At 42.7% G+C, this 19,392-nt stretch overlaps 3 protein-coding genes and 1 long non-coding RNA gene across 6 annotated transcripts in view; 2 read left to right on the top strand and 2 right to left on the bottom strand.

Annotated features, from left to right (window-relative positions):
* Positions 1 to 2,596: 2,596 nt before the first annotated feature.
* On the bottom strand, positions 2,597 to 9,209 carry jkamp (jnk1/mapk8 associated membrane protein). 3 transcript variants are annotated; one of them, XM_078796384.1, is made up of 7 exons: positions 8,532 to 9,209; positions 7,169 to 7,248; positions 5,687 to 5,841; positions 5,324 to 5,530; positions 5,021 to 5,202; positions 4,685 to 4,761; positions 2,597 to 3,765 (listed from the first exon to the last, which is right to left on the bottom strand). In XM_078796384.1, exons 2-7 carry the CDS (start codon positions 7,238 to 7,240, stop codon positions 3,547 to 3,549), a joined length of 912 nt encoding a protein of 303 aa, XP_078652510.1. In that variant the 5' UTR covers positions 7,241 to 7,248; positions 8,532 to 9,209; the 3' UTR covers positions 2,597 to 3,546. The 3 variants fall into 3 exon arrangements, with proteins under 3 accessions (XP_078652510.1, XP_057933427.1, XP_057933428.1); XM_058077444.2 differs by lacking the exon at positions 8,532 to 9,209 and adding an exon at positions 7,555 to 7,980; XM_058077445.2 differs by lacking the exons at positions 4,685 to 4,761; positions 8,532 to 9,209 and adding an exon at positions 7,555 to 7,984 and having other exon boundaries at positions 3,614 to 3,765.
* On the top strand, positions 8,224 to 15,123 carry gpr135 (G protein-coupled receptor 135). The gene is made up of 3 exons (XM_078796383.1): positions 8,224 to 8,699; positions 9,041 to 9,206; positions 12,021 to 15,123. The coding sequence occupies exons 2-3, from the start codon at positions 9,163 to 9,165 to the stop codon at positions 13,348 to 13,350; spliced, it is 1,374 nt and encodes a 457-aa protein (XP_078652509.1). The 5' UTR covers positions 8,224 to 8,699; positions 9,041 to 9,162; the 3' UTR covers positions 13,351 to 15,123.
* Positions 11,753 to 19,392, bottom strand: part of LOC144901726 (uncharacterized) — a 9,862-nt gene continuing 2,222 nt past the window's right edge. The window contains exons 2-4 of the long non-coding RNA XR_013629797.1: positions 18,502 to 18,555; positions 17,887 to 18,079; positions 11,753 to 15,262 (exon numbers count right to left, since the gene is read on the bottom strand). This is a non-coding gene — a long non-coding RNA (uncharacterized LOC144901726). The remainder of the gene's footprint in view (positions 15,263 to 17,886; positions 18,080 to 18,501; positions 18,556 to 19,392) is intronic.
* LOC131131993 (disheveled-associated activator of morphogenesis 1-like) overlaps positions 16,437 to 19,392 on the top strand; it is a 16,507-nt gene continuing 13,551 nt past the window's right edge. Inside the window, exons 1-5 of the mRNA XM_058077100.2 lie at positions 16,437 to 16,695; positions 17,721 to 17,938; positions 18,011 to 18,100; positions 18,202 to 18,273; positions 18,520 to 18,614. Coding sequence (XP_057933083.2) covers positions 17,756 to 17,938; positions 18,011 to 18,100; positions 18,202 to 18,273; positions 18,520 to 18,614 — 440 coding nt within the window. The 5' untranslated portion in view covers positions 16,437 to 16,695; positions 17,721 to 17,755. The remainder of the gene's footprint in view (positions 16,696 to 17,720; positions 17,939 to 18,010; positions 18,101 to 18,201; positions 18,274 to 18,519; positions 18,615 to 19,392) is intronic.

The raw sequence follows: 19,392 nt of genomic DNA, 5'->3' as shown, positions 1-19,392 counted from the left end.
TAAAACATTTTGATACGTAAGGTTTGTATGTTGGATATTACCATCAACACCATGTTTGGAAAACTCATTAGGAATGTTGGATATTACCATCAACACCATGTTTGGAAAACTCATTAAGAATGTTGGATATTACCATCAACACCATGTTTGGAAAACTCATTAAGAATGTTGGATATTACCATCAACACCATGTTTGGAAAACTCATTAAGAATGTTGGATATTACCATCAACACCATGTTTGGAAAACTCATTAGGAATGTTGGATATTACCATCAACACCATGTTTGGAAAACTCATTAAGAATGTTGGATATTACCATCAACACCATGTTTGGAAAACTCATTAAGAATGTTGGATATTACCATCAACACCATGTTTGGAAAACTCATTAAGAATGTTGGATATTACCATCAACACCATGTTTGGAAAACTCATTAAGAATGTTGGATATTACCATCAACACCATGTTTGGAAAACTCATTAAGAATGTTGGATATTACCATCAACACCATGTTTGGAAAACTCATTAAGAATGTTGGATATTACCATCAACACCATGTTTGGAAAACTCATTAAGATCACTGCAATCAATCTCATGCCGTGTCACCAGGAAGTATACCGTGTACTTGAGGGGGAAGTATATCATGTACTTGAGGGTGAAGTATATCGTGTACTTGAGGGGGAAGTATATCGTGTACTTGAGGGGGAAGTATATCATGTACTTGAGGGTGAAGTATATCGTGTACTTGAGGGGGAAGTATATCGTGTACTTGAGGGCGAAGTATATCGTGTACTTGAGGGTGAAGTATGGTGTATACTTGAGGGTGAAGTGTACTGTGTACTTGAGGGTGAAGTATGGTGTGTACTTGAGGGTGAAGTATATCGTGTATTTGAAGGGGAAGAATGGTGTGTACTTGAGGGTGAAGTATATCGTGTACTTGAGGGTGAAGTATATCGTGTACTTCAGGGTGAAGTATATCGTGTATTTGAGGGGGAAGTATGGTGTGTACTTGAGGGTGAAGTATATTGTGTGCTTGAGGGTGAAGTATATCGTGTACTTCAGGGTGAAGTATATCGTGTATTTGAGGGGGAAGTATGGTGTGTACTTGAGGGTGAAGTATCCTGTGTACTTGAGGGTGAAGTATATCGTGTACTTGAGGGTGAAGTATATCGTGTACTTGAGGGTGAAGTATCCTGTGTACTTGAGGGGGAAGTATGGTGTGTACTTGAGGGGGAAGTGTACCGTGTACTTGAGGGTGAAGTATATCGTGTACTTGAGGGTGAAGTATATCGTGTACTTGAGGGGGAAGTATATCGTGTATTTGAGGGGGAAGTATCCTGTGTACTTGAGGGTGAAGTGTACCGTGTACTTGAGGGGGAAGTATATCGTGTACTTGAGGGGGAAGTATGGTGTGTATTTGAGGGGGAAGTATCCTGTGTACTTGAGGGTGAAGTGTACCATGTACTTGAGGGGGAAGTATGGTGTGTACTTGAGGGTGAAGTATATCGTGTATTTGAGGGGGAAGAATGGTGTGTACTTGAGGGTGAAGTATATCGTGTATTTGAGGGGGGAGAATGGTGTGTACTTGAGGGTGAAGTATATCGTGTATTTGAGGGGGAAGAATGGTGTGTACTTGAGGGTGAAGTATATCGTGTATTTGAGGGGGAAGAATGGTGTGTACTTGAGGGTGAAGTATATCGTGTACTTGAGGGTGAAGTATATCGTGTATTTGAAGGGGAAGAATGGTGTGTACTTGAGGGGGAAGTATGGTGTGTACTTGAGGGTGAAGTATATCGTGTACTTGAGGGGGAAGTATCCTGTGTACTTGAGGGGGAAGTATCCTGTGTACTTGAGGGGGAAGTATGGTGTGTACTTGAGGGTGAAGTATATCGTGTATTTGAAGGGGAAGAATGGTGTGTACTTGAGGGGGAAGTATGGTGTGTACTTGAGGGTGAAGTATATCGTGTACTTGAGGGGGAAGTATCCTGTGTACTTGAGGGGGAAGTATCCTGTGTACTTGAGGGGGAAGTATCCTGTGTACTTGAGGGGGAAGTATCCTGTGTACTTGAGGGGGGAAGTATATCGTGTACTTGAGGGGGAAGTATCCTGTGTACTTGAGGGTGAAGTATGGTGTGTACTTGAGGGCGAAGTATGGTGTGTACTTGAGGGGGAAGTATATCGTGTATTTGAGGGCGAAGTATGGTGTGTACTTGAGGGGGAAGTATCCTGTGTACTTGAGGGTGAAGTATATTGTGTACTTGAGGGTGAAGTATGGTGTGTACTTGAGGGTGAAGTATATCGTGTATTTGAGGGGGAAGTATGGTGTGTACTTGAGGGTGAAGTATATCGTGTATTTGAGGGCGAAGTATGGTGTGTACTTGAGGGGGAAGTATGGTGTGTACTTGAGGGTGAAGTATATCGTGTATTTGAGGGGGAAGTATGGTGTGTACTTGAGGGTGAAGTATATCGTGTATTTGAGGGGGAAGTATGGTGTGTACTTGAGGGTGAAGTATATCGTGTATTTGAGGGCAAAGTATGGCGTGTACTTGAGGGTGAAGTATATCGTGTATTTGAGGGGGAAGTATGGTGTGTACTTGAGGGCAAAGTATATCATGAGGGGGGAAGTATTGGTAGCACAAACTGAGTCTTGTTCAGTTGCATCTTAATGTACTTATTTGTGACATAATCACACAATAGAAGGTTAAATAAACAGAACATTTAGCAACAGGTGTACTGTACAATAAAGCGGTCCCTAATGTAACGTGGATCCCAGGAAGTACGTACGACTCGTGGGCTTGCTGTCCTTTTTGTTCATTCCAAGCGTCCAGATTTTTAAACTTGATCAGTCCACACCAGCGTTCATATAAACTGTACTTATAACCATCACAGTCAAGTAGAATATATACAAATATTTTCATTCTATACATCGTTTGTGTCCATATCCATCCAAATATGGGCATGCCCTGTCATTCATGAGGGTGTCTGAGCAGCATCAGTTGTTCAATGCCGTGCTGTATTTACACAGCAAATACATCATTTGGAAGAATTAGGGCTGCACACAAGAGAGGAATAAAAATGTGAGTTCGATTCCCGCCAACTAAATTCCCGCTAATTTGTCGGTGACTATTTTAGCGAGTACAACACGGACAACGTATTCATGCTTTACTGCGAGTTGACTTCCTGTATTAGCACGTCAATAGGATGCTAACCGGGACGTTTTGTGACAATACATTAAGAACACAGTTGTACTCGCACGGTTATTCATGAGGTAACATTTTCTGTTAACAGTTAATGGGTACTAGCTCATAAAAAAACATAAATTCAGTGTCTTAAAAATATGAAAAAAACTGCTAGGCCATGCTCTAATAAATACATGAACTGCAAAAACATCATAACTACACTCCTGAAAGTTATCTTATTGACAACTTAGAAGTACATAGAAGTACATTCTTACAACTGTGGACCACAGTACCAATACTACAGGCGGACTAAGAGACGGTTCAACACGCATGCGGTCGCGTATAGTTCAATGCCATCTGGAAGGTCAGTGTCCATTGCCGCCCTCTGACAGGATCCGGCTTGGTTCTGTGAATTTGGCTGTAGCGATGTAGAACAAGGCCGGCCCGGGAACCAGGGCCAGCAGGGGCAGGTCCTGCTCCAGCTTGTCCAGGCGCGAGATGGAGATGATGCCGTAGGCATGGAGCAACCAGTGGCTGAACAGGACCACGAGGCGTTTCTTCTTGGCCACCAGGTTCTTAAAGGACTGGGTGAAGAGAGGCGGGGGAAAGAAACCGCTTGGTGAGGATCTCAATTATGAAAGGTTCGGCCATTGCTGGTCACATGTTAGCTAATCTGAGACCTTCTTGGTGTTACTATGTACGTACGCTACGGTGCATCAAAAAACACAATTATTGAATTATATATATAACTGGGTACTAAAAGTGTTCCAATATATGTAGAAACAACACATAGAAAATATTTTTCCAATACATGATTATTTAGGGGTGCCGCCATACATCTGTTTTTATGGAATAAAGTGGTGAACAGTTCAATGGTCGCCATGGAGACCTGAGGTGATCTTTATTTATACTCCTATTACATATTACTACCAAATTTGTGGTTTTGTTTTTGTAATTTGAATGATTTGTAGTCATTGCCTCTACTGTAGCTCACATTAGCTAGCTACAGTTTGCTAATGACAGTTAGCTAATAGCTGAGCATAACAAGCATAACATCAATAACAGTAATATAGAGTAGACAGTATTACTGATGCCTCATATTTATTGAGAGTGGTACTGTAGTACTACATAATGTGATATCCACTTGTCCATGTATTATTTTAGGCACTGTTCAACACAACCCACCAGCTCTCCTAAGATGCTGGCCTCTGGTCTTTGGTCTGGGCCCCCTTTGGTAACCCTATAGAAAATGATGCTGTATACAAGTTTATGTGTGAGGTGGCACCCCTAAATCTCCTCAAAACTTAGCAAAAAACATTTTTAAGTTCAAAAATGGAATGTCAGCCAAATTGATATTATGAATTAAAAATTTCCCATTCAAATCTGATGCACCTGAATGTACGCTAAAGGTCTAGTTCACTCAAATATCGGTCAGCGGTCACCCTTCCGACTCGTAGAGGCGTGGCAAATAAGGCTGCTGCGCTACGAAAGAGTCGGCCTTACCTGGATTTCGGAGGCCGACATGTACACCGCCAGGGTGACCAGAGACAGGACCAGTATGATGTAGGGAAACGCATAATCTGAAACACACGTTCACGGAACGACTTATTAGTAGGGGTACAACGGTACATTCATTAGGATCTTAATCACACTTTCGGTCCCAAAACCCCCAAATTGAACAACCTGGTTGCCGTGGCCTGGTGGGCTCGTGTGTTAGTGTTTCTGTGATTGTGGTTGGGGCGTGACGGTATGGGGTGTTCGGGGGCATCGGTTAAACTCTGAAGCACTTTGGGTTGCATGTTCCACACTGCGGTTCTTTGAGAGGAGCATGGTACTCACACAGGAGTCCCCCGCCAACAGCCTGGAGCACCGTGAGGATGGGGAAGAAGTAGAGCGCCGCATAGATGCTCTTGAACCTGTCCGACTTGCCCAGACCGCATGCTATCTTTTTAACCAGCAGAGGGCGCAGCAGCATCATCAGCACCAAGCAGAAGGCGTAATAGATGAGCACGATCGTGTATCTGGAAAAAGGAAACAGGAAGTACATTTATTACACAACTAATTACCTCGAGGACTGCGTTGGGACCAATCATAATGTAACATTTCCTATATTTTGATGTTTTCAAGATGAAGAGGACTTACAGTGGATAGACGGCCTCCTGGGTGCAGTGTAGCGTGTTGATGTAGTCCGGACTGGGATTATAAAGCATGGTGTACCAATCTGACAGCATCTGGACTCTGCAGGAGTGGATAGTCAGCATCCCAACGGGCTCCGTGAGCAGCAGCGTGACCACGGCGGACACGCTGCACTCCAACATGGCCGTGATGTGTTGCAGGACGGCACTGGAACTGACAGCGCAACAATGTCAGGTGGGCAATTGTTATTGGACGACACCACCGAGTACTCCGCCACGTACCCTTGTGGGCGGTGTCTCTATTTTTTTGGGACTAAGGCCCACATTGAAAGGGATAAAAAGAAAAGCCCTGGTGTTCAATCACGCTCACCTTTTCTTTCCCGAGTACCACTCAATGAAGAACCAGTGCAAGACGAGAGGTAGCATGGCCATAAAGCCCAGGTAGAGCCAATCATAACGCTCCGGGAACTCGGTGCAGCGTTCACACACCTTCTGGTGGTTGGCCCGCTCCCCACGGGGACAGACCTGCACAAAACACAAATATCATGTACTCATACTGTACACGTTTACACAAATACACCACTTTCTTTAGTACTTGACTATCTTATAATAAGATGTCAGAATTAGCAGTAGAGTATATTTCTTGTACTTGACTATCTTATAATATGTCAGAAGTAGCAGTGGAGTATATTTTCTAGTACTTGACTATCTTATCATAATATGCCAGAATTAGCAGCAGAGTATATTTTCTAGTACTTGACTATCTTATCATAATAATATGTCAGATTTAGCAGTAAAGTATATTTTCTAGTACTTGACTATCTTATAATAATATGTCAGAATAAGCAGTAGAGTATATTTTCTAGTACTTGACTATCTTATCATAAGATGTCAGAAGTAGCAGTGGAGTATATTTTCTAGTACTTGACTATCTAATATGTCAGAATTAGCAGTAGAGTATATTTTCTAGTACTTGATTATCTCATAATATGTCATAATTAGCAGTAGAGTATATTTTCTAGTACTTGACTATCTTGTAATATGTCATAATTAGCAGTAGAGTATATTTTCTAGTACTTGACTATCTAATGTCAGAATTAGCAGTAGAGTATATTTTCTAGTACTTGACTATCTAATGTCAGAATTAGCAGTAGAGTATATTTTCTAGTACTTGACTATCTTATCCTAATATGTCAGAATAAGCAGTAGAGTATATTTTGTAGTACTTGACTATCTTATAATAAGATGTCAGAAGTAGCAGTGGAGTATATTTTCTAGTACTTGACTATCTTATATGTCAGAATTAGCAGTAGAGCATATTTCCTAGTACTTGATTATCTCATAATATGTCATAATTAGCAGTAGAGTATATTTTCTAGTACTTGACTATCTTATAAGATGTCAGAATTAGCAGTAGAGTGTATTTTCTAGTACTTGACTATCTTATAATATGTCAGAATTAGCAGTAGAGTATATTTTCTAGTACTTGACTATGTTATAAGATGTCATAATTAGCAGTAGAGTGTATTTTCTAGTACTTGACTATCTTATAATATGTCAGAATTAGCAGTAGAGTATATTTTCTAGTACTTGACTGTTATAAGATGTCATAATTAGCAGTAGAGTGTATTTTCTAGTACTTGACTATCTTATAATATGTCAGAATTAGCAGTAGAGTATATTTTCATCATTATTGTTGTTATGGCAACGCGGCATTCTATCACAGTAGTATTGTGTAGGACAGAGCCCGTTTACAAACAATACTGTTTTTTTTTTTAAATCAGATTGAATTCCATAAACGTTTTATTCTTTGAAAAAACTATCTGTCAGGAGAATGACGACGTCTACTTACGCCACAATCCCTTTCCACGGAGCCATTGAACAGGATCCTGCCACAGTACAAGCCTGGGCATGTTGCACTCATGGCCACAGCTGTTGGGATTCAAACCTGTTAATCCGACATTCAAATATACATATGTACATATTTACATATACTACCCGAGTCCAGCACGAATGCTTTTTTTTGGGGGGGGGGGGTCTTTGAACAACACGACGTGACGTCTAACTGAGATTTATAGAAGTATCCGTCATCGTGAACTAAACAGAAACACGACCAAGGTCCATAAACGACCGCAGTCGACGTATTAAAGCATATCTCCTACAATTGACGACAATGTTTGATGGGATTAAAAAACGATTATAAAACGCTTATTTCTGACATGAGTGAAAATAACTTGCCTATCATGGCCAACCGCTCACAGGGACAGGTTCCCGGTTCCTGGTACGTCCAAATACTGCTGGAACAGATGTTGATGTTCGCGACGTCCACTGTGGAAACGGTTCTCAGCTGCCGTCAATTGTTTACTTCTGTCGCAACGACGTCTTCTTCTTTGTCTTTCAACGGCGGATGCAGACACTGCGAGTGAACTATCGCCATCCTGCGGATGTGAACGGTATGACTTGTATGCTATATCGATACAGCTAACTTTTGGATGTATTGAAGCGGCGAAGAACTGGAGTCTAAGGCGGGGTGTCGAACTCGGGAGTGAACTTTGTTCTTTTAGTTTTTACTTTTATTCTCCTCGCTCCGTGAGACATAACAGCCAACTCTCAGCAGCAACAACAACAAAAACCCCTTCCCCTCACGGCCATTCTTCCGGGTGGCAACTACTCCTCTATCAATCGTTCCGGGGTGAATTACGTACCGGCAACTTAAATACAAACAAATGATGGTTTATGCTGAATCCGTGCCCTTTTCTCTTTTGAGATTTTGACTTTATTCATGCAAAATGACGGCTGATTTTTCAATTTTTGTTGTTTTTGTGACATTTTAGGCCAATTAAAAAGCAGGTGTAGCCTTTATTCGCCGTCACAGGCTGAAATGTTTTAATTTGTTGTGTTACTTATTGGCGCACACTGCAGCCTACACGGCATTGTACTCTTTGCATCTGTTCCCTTTACTGGGCAGGATTGACGTGCACATGCGGTAGCGTTACCATGGCAACTAACCCATCGTCACACCGCTGAAGGCAGCAAAAGAAGGCGTGGCCTCAAAGGCGAAAGTAGAGGCGCGTTGACACAGCAACGAGAGAGAGAGAGAGAGAGAGAGAATGGCGAGTGTACAAACAGCATAAATAACCAGCATCTGTCATACGTGGATGAAAATACGCATATGTTTATGCGGTCTTTGCCATTTTGTGCGGATGAGAGCTTACCGGGTTTCAACGCATGCAGACCGCAGCGGTGGCAGGACGTGATGGCTTCGGTCCAAGCTGGAGAGCCGCGATGAAGCGCTTAACCGCAAATGGAAGACAACAAGTCCGAGATTCCCTTGCAGAGCGACACAGTAGCATGGCCACGACCTGCAAATGGCACAACTTCAGGTGAGCTCCTTTAGGAAGCCGCCATCACATGTGTTTACATTGCAAAGGCCTTTACTGCAGTGGGGGGCAGATGCCACAGGAAATGACAGGACATTGATTTTGCAACTTGATTTCTCAGCCATCAATAGGTTCCTCCTGGTGAACCATAAAGGTAACTTGCATATTTAATGACCTCTTAACCCTGAGAGGCTTCCAACTAGGGTGGCGGGTACGCCGGAGCCTATCCCAGCTGTCTAAAAAACAACCATTCCCACCACACTCACCCACCTGAAGCACTTCCCAACATGTGAAACGGTAGTTCCTTTCGTCTGTGAAACCTTCTCGTGTTATCCACCTGACAGTTTGAAATGACAACACGATGAAGAGGGTCATCGCCGACGGCGACCGAGTACCCAACTGCCTGCAAGGATGGGCTTCGTTGGGGTTTTGAACGTCGTCGAAGGAATCAGCTGCTAGCGGCGCCATGTGGGACAACAACACCAACCCAGCCAGCGCTGGCGTAGCAAGGTGATTCCCTCTACTCTTGTCTTTCTCCAGCTTGGAGCATTTCAGAGGTCACAAGGTTCGATTCCACCTTTTTTGTCCATCGTGATAATAACCACAACCATATTTCAATTAAAGTCCATCCATATTTTATTTTCTATGCCGCAGATACATAAGTGGGTCAAAAATGACCTTAACTTTTATATATTTTAAGAATTTTTAGTTTTTGTGTTACTACCCCAACCTTCCATAAGTGGGTCAAAAATGACCCGGTCAGGTTGTTTTCTTGAAATATCTTTGTAATGAAAAATTGTTATCATTTCATATTCCAGGTATTCCTCAAAAAACATGTTTTTGATATCATGTCGTTCACATTTTTAACTTACCTTTTGTTTGTGGTACTAATGAGCTTGGGTAGAAGTGCGGCTGCACGTTGTCAACACTGGATAATGAACCTGCTCGGAAGAAGGCTTTGAACTGAAGTGAAATATGGATCCTGATAGCACACCCTTGAGAGAGGATCAATGGAAGCATTGCCAGGTGGAAATGGAAGGTGACGGATCAATGAACTTATACAACGCCATAACGCCAAGAAGATAAACACATAGTTATGGTGCGCCACCAAAAGTAAAGCAGTTAATAGTCTGCTGTCTATTCATGTTGGCTTACCAAAGGTCCTGTTTTCAAGTGTCTTGGTCGTTATTGTTTTTCTTTGGCCCATAAAATTATTATTTGTCCATAACAACACAAAAATGCTCCTGAGGAAGAAGGAAGAAGATCCAGGCTACTGTATGTACCAGGACATATATTTTATTATTATAAGTCATTTATTATTTTTTTATTGATATTTATTTATTTGTATTTATTCATTTATATCTTTTATATTTTTTATTAATTTATATTTTATTCATTTATTTTAGTATTATAAAATATTTTATTTCATTTAAAAATATTTTATTAATTAATAATGTATTATTAATTATTTTATTAATATTATTTATTAAATAAATAATATAAAGATAAATATTATATAATAATATAAATATTATTTTATTATTATAAAATAATTTATTTTATTATTGAAGTGTTATTTGGGTTTATTTGATGTTTTTTCATGCTAATTTGGCGCGGCCGGACCAGAGCAGGAGGGGATGGAAAAGAAGAACAAGAGGAGTCAATACAAAGAGAGACAAAAACAACGGCAGCAACAACAATTGCAAAGACAACGCTGACATTTCTGTTTCTTAAGTTTCAAACCTTGCTGCGTCCAACCTCAGCAGCTGCGAGCCCCCCTTGCCCTGACCATGCTGGTGCAGCTCGACATCCGGCCAAGAGATCATGGCGGTTTGAATACCTGACAGAAAATGACATTGAATCCGATTTCTGGAAATATTTTAGATGTTCAAAGTTGTGGCTTTCGACTTTTGATCAGCCTATTTGACAATAAAATGCTTACTCAGCCGAGACAAAGACGAGTTTGGGGTGAGGCTCGGAGTTTGTTGAAGACCCTGCATCTTTCTGGTTTATGAATCACACTAATTGCCGATTGGCTCCGCCCCCCAGTCACTAGATAAAAATGCCTGCAAAAGCACAAACAGGAAAGGCAGGTGGAAACAGGAAACACAACAATAAAAACACGCTGACCTCATTCTTTGCATGCTTGCACTTTTGGCACATTTGGCGCTTTGCTGTCACTCTGCTGATGCGTCGCATGGCAACCTCGGGATACACCCTGGGCTAGGAATGGTGCAGAAGATGCTCTCCATACCGGCACCGGTGCCGACGTTACAGGTAGTACACGGACGGAAAAACCAAGTACTTTGTGGGGGTGTTGTGTCACTAAAAGCCCCTGATAATGTTGGAAAACATATTCAGAAGGTCATAAACAGGTTTTGTATGATGACAATATTCCATTGACAAATTGACCATTGACTTTTGATGATAATAGATTGTCCTTGAACCTAAATAAAACTAAAATCATGCTGTTTGCTAACAGCAGAAAGGACACGTACCAGCAAATACAAATAGACGTGTGGACATTGAAAAAGTGAACGAAAATACATTTCTGGGGATCACAATAGATGAAAATATGAGCTGGAAACCTCATATTATTACAAATATACAACATAAGGTGGCCAGAAATATTTCAATATTGAACAAAGCAAAATTTGTTCTCAATCAGAAATCACTCCACACTCTTTATTGCTCTCTGGTTCTACCATATCTTACTTATTGTGTGGAAATATGGGGTAATAACTATAAAAGCAATCTTCACTGGCTAAATGTACTGCAAAAAAGGCCAGTAAGGATAATTCATAATGCCGCCTACAGAGAACATACTAACTCCTTATTTCTAAAATGACAAATACTTCAACTTGCTGATATAGTTCATCTTCAAACAGCTAAAATAATGCATAAGGCTAAAAATAAGCAATTAGCTAAAAATGTCATCCAATACTTCTCTACAAGAGAGGAGAAATATGATCTCAGGGAAGAAGTACATTTGAAACACTTCTATGCTAGGACTACGTTATGCTAGCCATAGCATTTCAGTATGTGGAATCAACAGTTAGTGATTGTAAAAGTACCAGATGGAGGGGTAGGATTTAATAAGCTTTGCTTCTTCCTACTCCTTTTGGACATGTGGAACTGGGAACTGATTATGGGATGCACTCAATTGGAATCTGATGCATGTTCAAATGGAATTAAACCATTACCATATTTAGACAAAGTCCTCCGATCAGCGTCTGGTCTGGGCGATCAACCAGGGTCTACGATCCCATCAAAGTCTTGGATCGCTGTCACTTCCTCTGAACTGATAAGATTTCTCCATTTCAGGGTCGTCTCCTCGGTCAGCGGCCTGGTGACGACCACCCCAGAGGCCATGGTATCGACCGGCGGGAATGTAACTTCGTTCAAAGCCCCAGGGGGTCACGGAGCACCGACACCTTCGGTGCTGAGCGCCGCCGAGACTAACACTGTCCTGAAGGGCTTTATGGTGGCAGCTCAGGCACTGGTACTCCTCTCCATTTTCCTTCTCTCCAGCCTGGGTAATTTTGCCGTCTTGGTTGTCATCATCAAACACCGGCAGCTCCAGACGGTGACCAACGCTTTCATTATGTCTCTGTCCATGTCCGACTTCCTCACAGCCGTCCTATGCCTGCCCTTCTCCTTTGTCATGCTCTTCAGTAGGGACGGGGTCTGGATGTTTGGGGATGGTTTCTGTGTGGCCAACGGGTTTTTCAACACCTGCTTCGGCATCGTGTCTACCTTGACTATGACTTTGATCTCGTTGGACAGGTACTACGCCATCGTCAGGCAGCCACAGGCTAAAATCGGGCGACCCAAAGCCACCAAGTTGTTAGTCGCCGTTTGGTTAGCTGCAGTTGTCTTCTCCCTTCCGTGGTATCTGGTCACGCAAAGGCCGAAAGAAATCCACAAGCAGGGTTTCTACCACTGCATGTACGTTTTCCACTCCGGGAGCTCCCACACGGGTGGAGCTTATAGCATCTGTCTTATCATTGTGTGTTTTTTACTGCCCTTTTCGCTGATGTGTTTCTGTCATTACAACATCTGTAAGACAGTCCGCCTCTCGGAAATACGAGTCAGACCTGTGACTACGTACGCGTACTTGCTGAGGTTCTACAGCGAGATGCGCACCGCCACCACCGTCCTCATTATGATTGTTTTCATCATTTTTTGCTGGGGGCCGTATTGTTTAATGGGGCTGATCAGCGCGTTGGGAGACTACACTTTCACCCCCGTGATGGACACAGCGGCCATTTGGCTGGCTTGGGCCAATGGAGCCATCAACCCCCTCATCTACGCCCTGAGGAACCCCAACATATCCATGCTGCTGGGGCGCAGGAGAGAGGAGGGCTACCGCACCAGAAATATCGCACCGTACTTGTCCAGCCGCGCCCAGAACCGGGACATTTGTCTTACTCAGGTGGAGAAGATCAGGGGTCGCTACTTGAGTCGAGTGGGAATGAGTCATAACAGCAGACTGTCCAGTTCAAGTCCGGGCAAAGGAGCGGGGGCGGAGGTTACTATGTGGGCCTGCAAAAACCCTGCCGTCTTTTTCTGCAGGGATGCCCCCCCGGGTAGCACGGCACCCCCCGCCGTTGTCAGTGCACCGATAATGAAGACAGCCGACACCAGTCTGTAATCATTGGTGAAGGGGGGGGGGGGTATTTGGGTATTTGATCCTCCATCTTGGCAGTCAAATTCATTCCTTCATGGTTTGCTGGCTTTTCCTCTGTGGAAGGACGGCAGTGACAAGCACCTTCCAGCGCTACTGCAAGTGCCTCTCGTGTGACATTTACTATCCATCCAGTTTCCTCCGCTTATCCGGGTCCGGGTCACAGGGGCAGCAGTCTCAGTAGGGAAACCCACACTTCCCGGTTCCCGGCCACCTTCTCCAGCTCCACTGGGAGGACACCAAGGCATTCCCAGGCCAGCTGTGAAACATAATCCCTCGTGTGTCCTAGGTCTTGCAAGGTCCCGGGGCCTTTTCCCGGCTGGGCATGCCCAGAACACCTCACCAGGGAGGCGTCCGGACTAGATGCCCGAGCCACCTCAACTCAATTCAGAAGACCCATATGAATAAAAACAAGACGAGGAACCGTACCTCGCCCGGATGTGGGATACCGGGGCCTCGCCCTGGAGCCAGGCCCGGGGGAGGGGCTCGCAGGCGAGCGCCTGGTCGTCGGGCCTTCACCCGTGGGGCCCAGCCGGTCCCAGCCCGAAGAAGGCACACAGGATCTCCCCCTCGTAGACCCACCACTTACAGGGGCAAGCATTGTGCATTGTGTGTTGGGTGGCGGTCAAGGGCGCGTGCCTGGGCGACCAAATCTGGACGTTTACTATATGAATTTTATTGTTTGATTGGCGAGATTAATGATCATAAAATATATTACACGGTAATATGGTGGCCTCATTTTATTTAATCCCTAATCTGCAAATTACTTATTACTTAAGCCATAGCATTTCAGTATGTGGAATCAAACTATGGAATGGATTGAGTAAGGAAATCAAACAATGCACAACGATGAGCCAATTCAAGAAACAATACAAGCAGTTGATGTAATAAATAAATAAAAAATACATATAAAAAAAAATTCAAAAAAAAAAAATTCAAAAAATTTTCAAATAAATTAAAAAAAAAACTTAAACTATATTAGGAAAGCAGGAAGTGAACAAATGTAACAGTTAGTGATTGTAAAAGTACCAGATGGAGGGGTAGGATTTAATAAGCTTTGCTTCTTCCTACTCCTTTTGGACATGTGGAACTGGGAACTGATTATGGGATGCATTCAATTGGAATCTGATGCATTGCTGCAAATTACTTATGTTTAAAAAGATTGGAATCTTGGAATTCCTCCCCCCCGCCCACACATCACGGCTCCCCATCTCTACCTACCCATGCCAGGGAAGACCAAATATTCCCAAACAGGCCACCTTAATGCCGGGAGGAAGTCTATCGTTAGCCGTGACTGCCGCTAGCTAAAGGCTGGGCTGCACCCAGTTTGGCGTCAGATTAGACACATACCGCTAGGTCCACTTCCTGTCCCCTCTGAATGTGGACTCTGTGGGAAATTGCATTTCTGGATCCGATTCCATTATTGATTGACACCGTTTCATTTTGGGATCTTCATGAACTCAAATGTCCAACACAGGAACGCTGTGATGATGATGATGATAATAATCTGGTATCATAATAATCTCCATTGTCTGTGAGTCGTCTGTGTGGCTTGTAGGACGTTCATTTGAACCCATGACAGGATTATGTCACGACTCCATGATGTTTACGTGCTCACACAGCCACGTCGGAGACCGTCAGCAGATTATTAGCATATTATTATTATAAACGTATCGCTTTTAATGTTGTGGACATTTGATTGGAATAAAGTTTTCATGTCATATTTGATATGTCATAGTGTTTTTTATGAAAAAAATGATAAGCATTTCACTTTCCTGTAGATGTGGTTCTCCTGGAGGGGTTGTAAATCCTGTGGTACAGAATAAGGAAGACAATCCACCATGACTTGACGTATATTCCCCCTCAGGATTTATTCTTCCTGTCAAAAATAACATTTCAGATATAAGATGATTAACATCAATAATTATTTCACATTTTTCAGTTAGCCTGCTTCAAGCTATTAACTGTACATTAACGCTTGCTAGCATTAGCCATTTCGCTTATGTTCAAATGCTCTACAACACTTTTTATAACAAACATTTAGCAGTCAGCTGTTTACTCTTTCTGTTTACAACTTTATAAACTCTTTACCGCCGTTAAAATATAAATTATCTCTACTTTGTACTAACCTGTGGTACAGAATAAGGAAGACAATCCACCATGACTTGACGTATATTCCCCCTCAGGATTTATTCTTCCTGTGAAAAATAACACTTCAGATATCATAAGATGATTACATCAACAATTACCAATTTGTTTCCAGACATATTTCACATTTTTCAGTTAGCCTGCTTCATGCTATCAACTGTACATTAACGCTTGCTAGCATTAGCCATTTCGCTTATGTTCAAACACTTTTTGTAACAAACATTTAGCAGTCAGCTGTTTACTCTTTCTGTTTATAACTTTATAAACTCTTTACCGCCGTTAAAATATAAATTATCTCTACTTTGTACTAACCTGTGGTACAGAATAAGGAAGACAATCCACCATGACTTGACGTATTTTCGCCCTCTGGATTTATTCTTCCTCTGTGGTTTTGTCACCTACTCTATACCACCATCGCTGCTAGCACCCCCTAGTGGACCTTGCGGTATTACACCCAAACGCCAACAATGGAGATTTGGTTATTTTAGAAACAAACATATAAAAAAAATAGTAGGGTGTCTTTTTTTCTTTTACAACTGAATTTTATATGTATGATATGAACTATTACTACTCTTAAATGCTCTAAACATATTTATACATTTTTTTTGTTACAGTTTGTTACCTTATCTTTTATGTACTTTACAAAAGCAACACATTTAATCGATATTTTGCAGCCAAATTCTGAATAGGAGCACATGAGCACAACGCTGGTGTGCTGCGATGCTAGCACCCAAAGGCCATGAATGTGGACGGCGTCACACATGCACGTATAAAATGCTGTGGGTGAGGTCGGGGTGTGACTGCCTCCGCCAGGAATGCGGTCGTGTGTGTTTTGCGTGTGTAGCTCCTCTGATCATGATACGACACAGAAACAATGCTGCTGGTTTCACCCACGGCAACGTTACATTTGAAAAGCTGACGGCCGTCGGATGAGACGGATGCCACCAAGGACCGATCAAGGACCGATCAAGGAAGATGACTTGGGATTAAACATCACATTTAAAGACCGCATCCTCATCTTCATTGCTGTTGGCGAGTCAGCAGTGACGTCCGTGTGTCGAAATGTTTGAATGACATTTGAGTTGGAATACAAGCAACCGTCATCTGGCTGAACCACCATGGCTCCAGACTACATTACATGGGAGCAGGTTTGATTCTACAAAGGTAAGGAGTCAGGGTCCAACCATGCATCCTGTCGTACTAAACAACAATCCCTCCTTTATCACAGTTCACTGGTCCCAAACCTGACCTTGATAAGCGAGGGAATAGTTTAAATTTAGAGCAGGGGTCTCAAACTCAATTTACCTGGGGGCCACCGGAGCTAGGGTCTAAGTGAGACTGGGTTGCATCAGGTTTTCCAAAAAAAACAACAAAAAATACATTTATTATTAGAGCCCTGTAGACATGACAAAACACGACTATAGTCACATTTATACTTACTATATATATTACTATATTAAATATATAACTATATTTACAACATATTGCGCAACTGCAGGGTCTTGAGACACATGCTAACTCGCAAACTCGACAGCTAGCGACCTAAACGGTAGCCTTCAAGTTATTTCCTTTCAACTTAAATAGCCAAAAACTTACCACTTCCACACAAATAGGGAGGATAACTATTAACATGAACATGAATCAAAGGTAATTTTTTCTGGGTACATGATACCATACAGCATCCATATCAAACATTCAACTTTCATATCAAGGCGGGGGCCTCAAACTAGTGTCCTGCGGGCCGCGTGTTTGAGACCCCTAATTTAGAGCATAGAAAACCATACGCTTTTTAACATTATTAGAGTCCTCTAAGCATGAAATAACACCCCTATAGTCACCTTTACGCTTATATTAGCCAACACAGTAGACATAATAAAAGCCAACAAACCATAAAAAACATAAGTAAGACACGTGTGTTGCTGTAAATGTTACGGGAGCTGAGTGGGGGCAGACAGGAAGTGACATCAGGGGGTTCAGAGTCGAGTTTCAGGTTAGCATACGTTATGGTAATACATTATTAGGATTGTTGTGAGAACATTCAGACCTACAATAAAGGCCTGTTTTTTTCTGCTATCAAGTCTGGTGCTTGTGTGTCTCACCAAGAATTACAGTAATACTACTGACATGAACGCAAATGTTCCTTTGTTGTCATGTGACCCAGAAATAAGGATCCAGCATTTTACTTTCAGACAGTAACTGCCATCGGATCGGCCCTGAGGCGACCATGACATCCCAGGGTCCACATCAACGGGGGCATCTCCTTGCTAGCTTGTTCCCCTGCTGCTTCAAGAGCGACGAGCAACCGGAAATCACGTACTACCACGATGCCGCCAGCACCGCAGCCCTGGAACCCACCTTGCCAATGCCGCCGTCTGAAGAATTGGACGCCATGTTCACTGAGCTGGTGGTGAGTGACGTTCGTGGCGTCCGGATTGAGTCCCAGTTTCACCTGAACTCGGTACCTCCACTTGTCTACCAGGATGAACTGGACCTCACGGAGGAGCACAGGGCTGCCATGTTTGCTTTGCCAGCAGAGAAAAAATGGAAGCTGTACTGGAGTAAAAAGATGGTAATATGACGCTTGGTATTGCAGTACTTGGTATTTTTAATTCACAAAGCGGGTCCGGGAAAGATCGCATGACCTCACAAAATATCCGAAATGTGTTTCAGGAAGCAGAAGAGAACCGGAATGCCACCAGCTGGCCAGAATATTATATTGACCAGCTTCATTCCATGGCTGCTGTGAGTACAAATCCCATCTGGGGTAAAACTGCACACACAGGAGTGGCCTTTTGTTGTGGCCACCTTATCAGAGGTCTGCTGTAGTCTGCAGGTTCTCTCTGTACTACTGATCAACAAGCTGAAATGGTCTGTTTAAGGTTTTAATGGCTAATCAGGTCCATTTGATGAAATGTTGACATGTTGATCGTTTAGCTGTTAGCATGACAGGATCCAAAACACGCTTCTTACCTGATGATCTGTTCTCAGAGAAAGACCCTCCTGGTGTTGGAGGATGAGGAAGATCTGGGAAGACAAAAGGTGGTAGAAGGTCTGAAGACAGCTCTGAGGACTCAGCCTATGAGGTCGGTCCAGTGTATGTGTGACGTACGTAGGCTACTTACTTGCATACCTAGGCTACATACCTAGGCTACATATGTAGGCTACATACAAAGGCTAAATACCTAGGCTACATACCTAGGCTACATACGTACGCTACATATATGTAGGCTACATACATATGCTACATACGTACGCTACATATATGTAGGCTACATACATATGCTACATACGTAGGCTACATACCTAGGCTACACACATAGGCTACATAAGTAGGCTACATACCTAAGCTACATACCGAGGCTATATACGTGGGCTATATACATAGGCTACATAAGTAGGCTACAAACGTAGGCTACATACGCAGGCTACATACGTAGGCTACATACGTACGCTACATATGTAGGCTACATACATAGACTACATACGTACGCTACATACATAGGCCACATACGTACGCTACATATGTAGGCTACATACGTATGCAATTTACGTACGCTACATACATAGGCTACATACGTAGGCTACATACGTAGGCTACATACGTAGGCTACATTCGTAGGCTACATTCGTACGCTACATTCGTACGCTACATTCGTAGTATTTAGGGTACATACATACACTACATATGTAGGCTACATACATAGGCTACATACGTACGCAACATACGTACGTTACATACATAGTATGTAGGCTACATACATAGGCTACATACATAGGCTACATACGTAGGCTACATACGTACGCTAAATTCGTACGCTACATTCGTAGTATTTAGGGTACATACATACACTACATACGTAC

The sequence above is a fragment of the Doryrhamphus excisus genome, linkage group LG14 (genome assembly GCF_037039965.1).
Source record: "Doryrhamphus excisus strain RoL-2023G ecotype Guam linkage group LG14, RoL_Dexc_Guam_v1.1, whole genome shotgun sequence".
Lineage (NCBI taxonomy): Eukaryota > Metazoa > Chordata > Actinopteri > Syngnathiformes > Syngnathidae > Doryrhamphus > Doryrhamphus excisus.
This window is presented reverse-complemented; position numbering and strand designations above follow the sequence as displayed.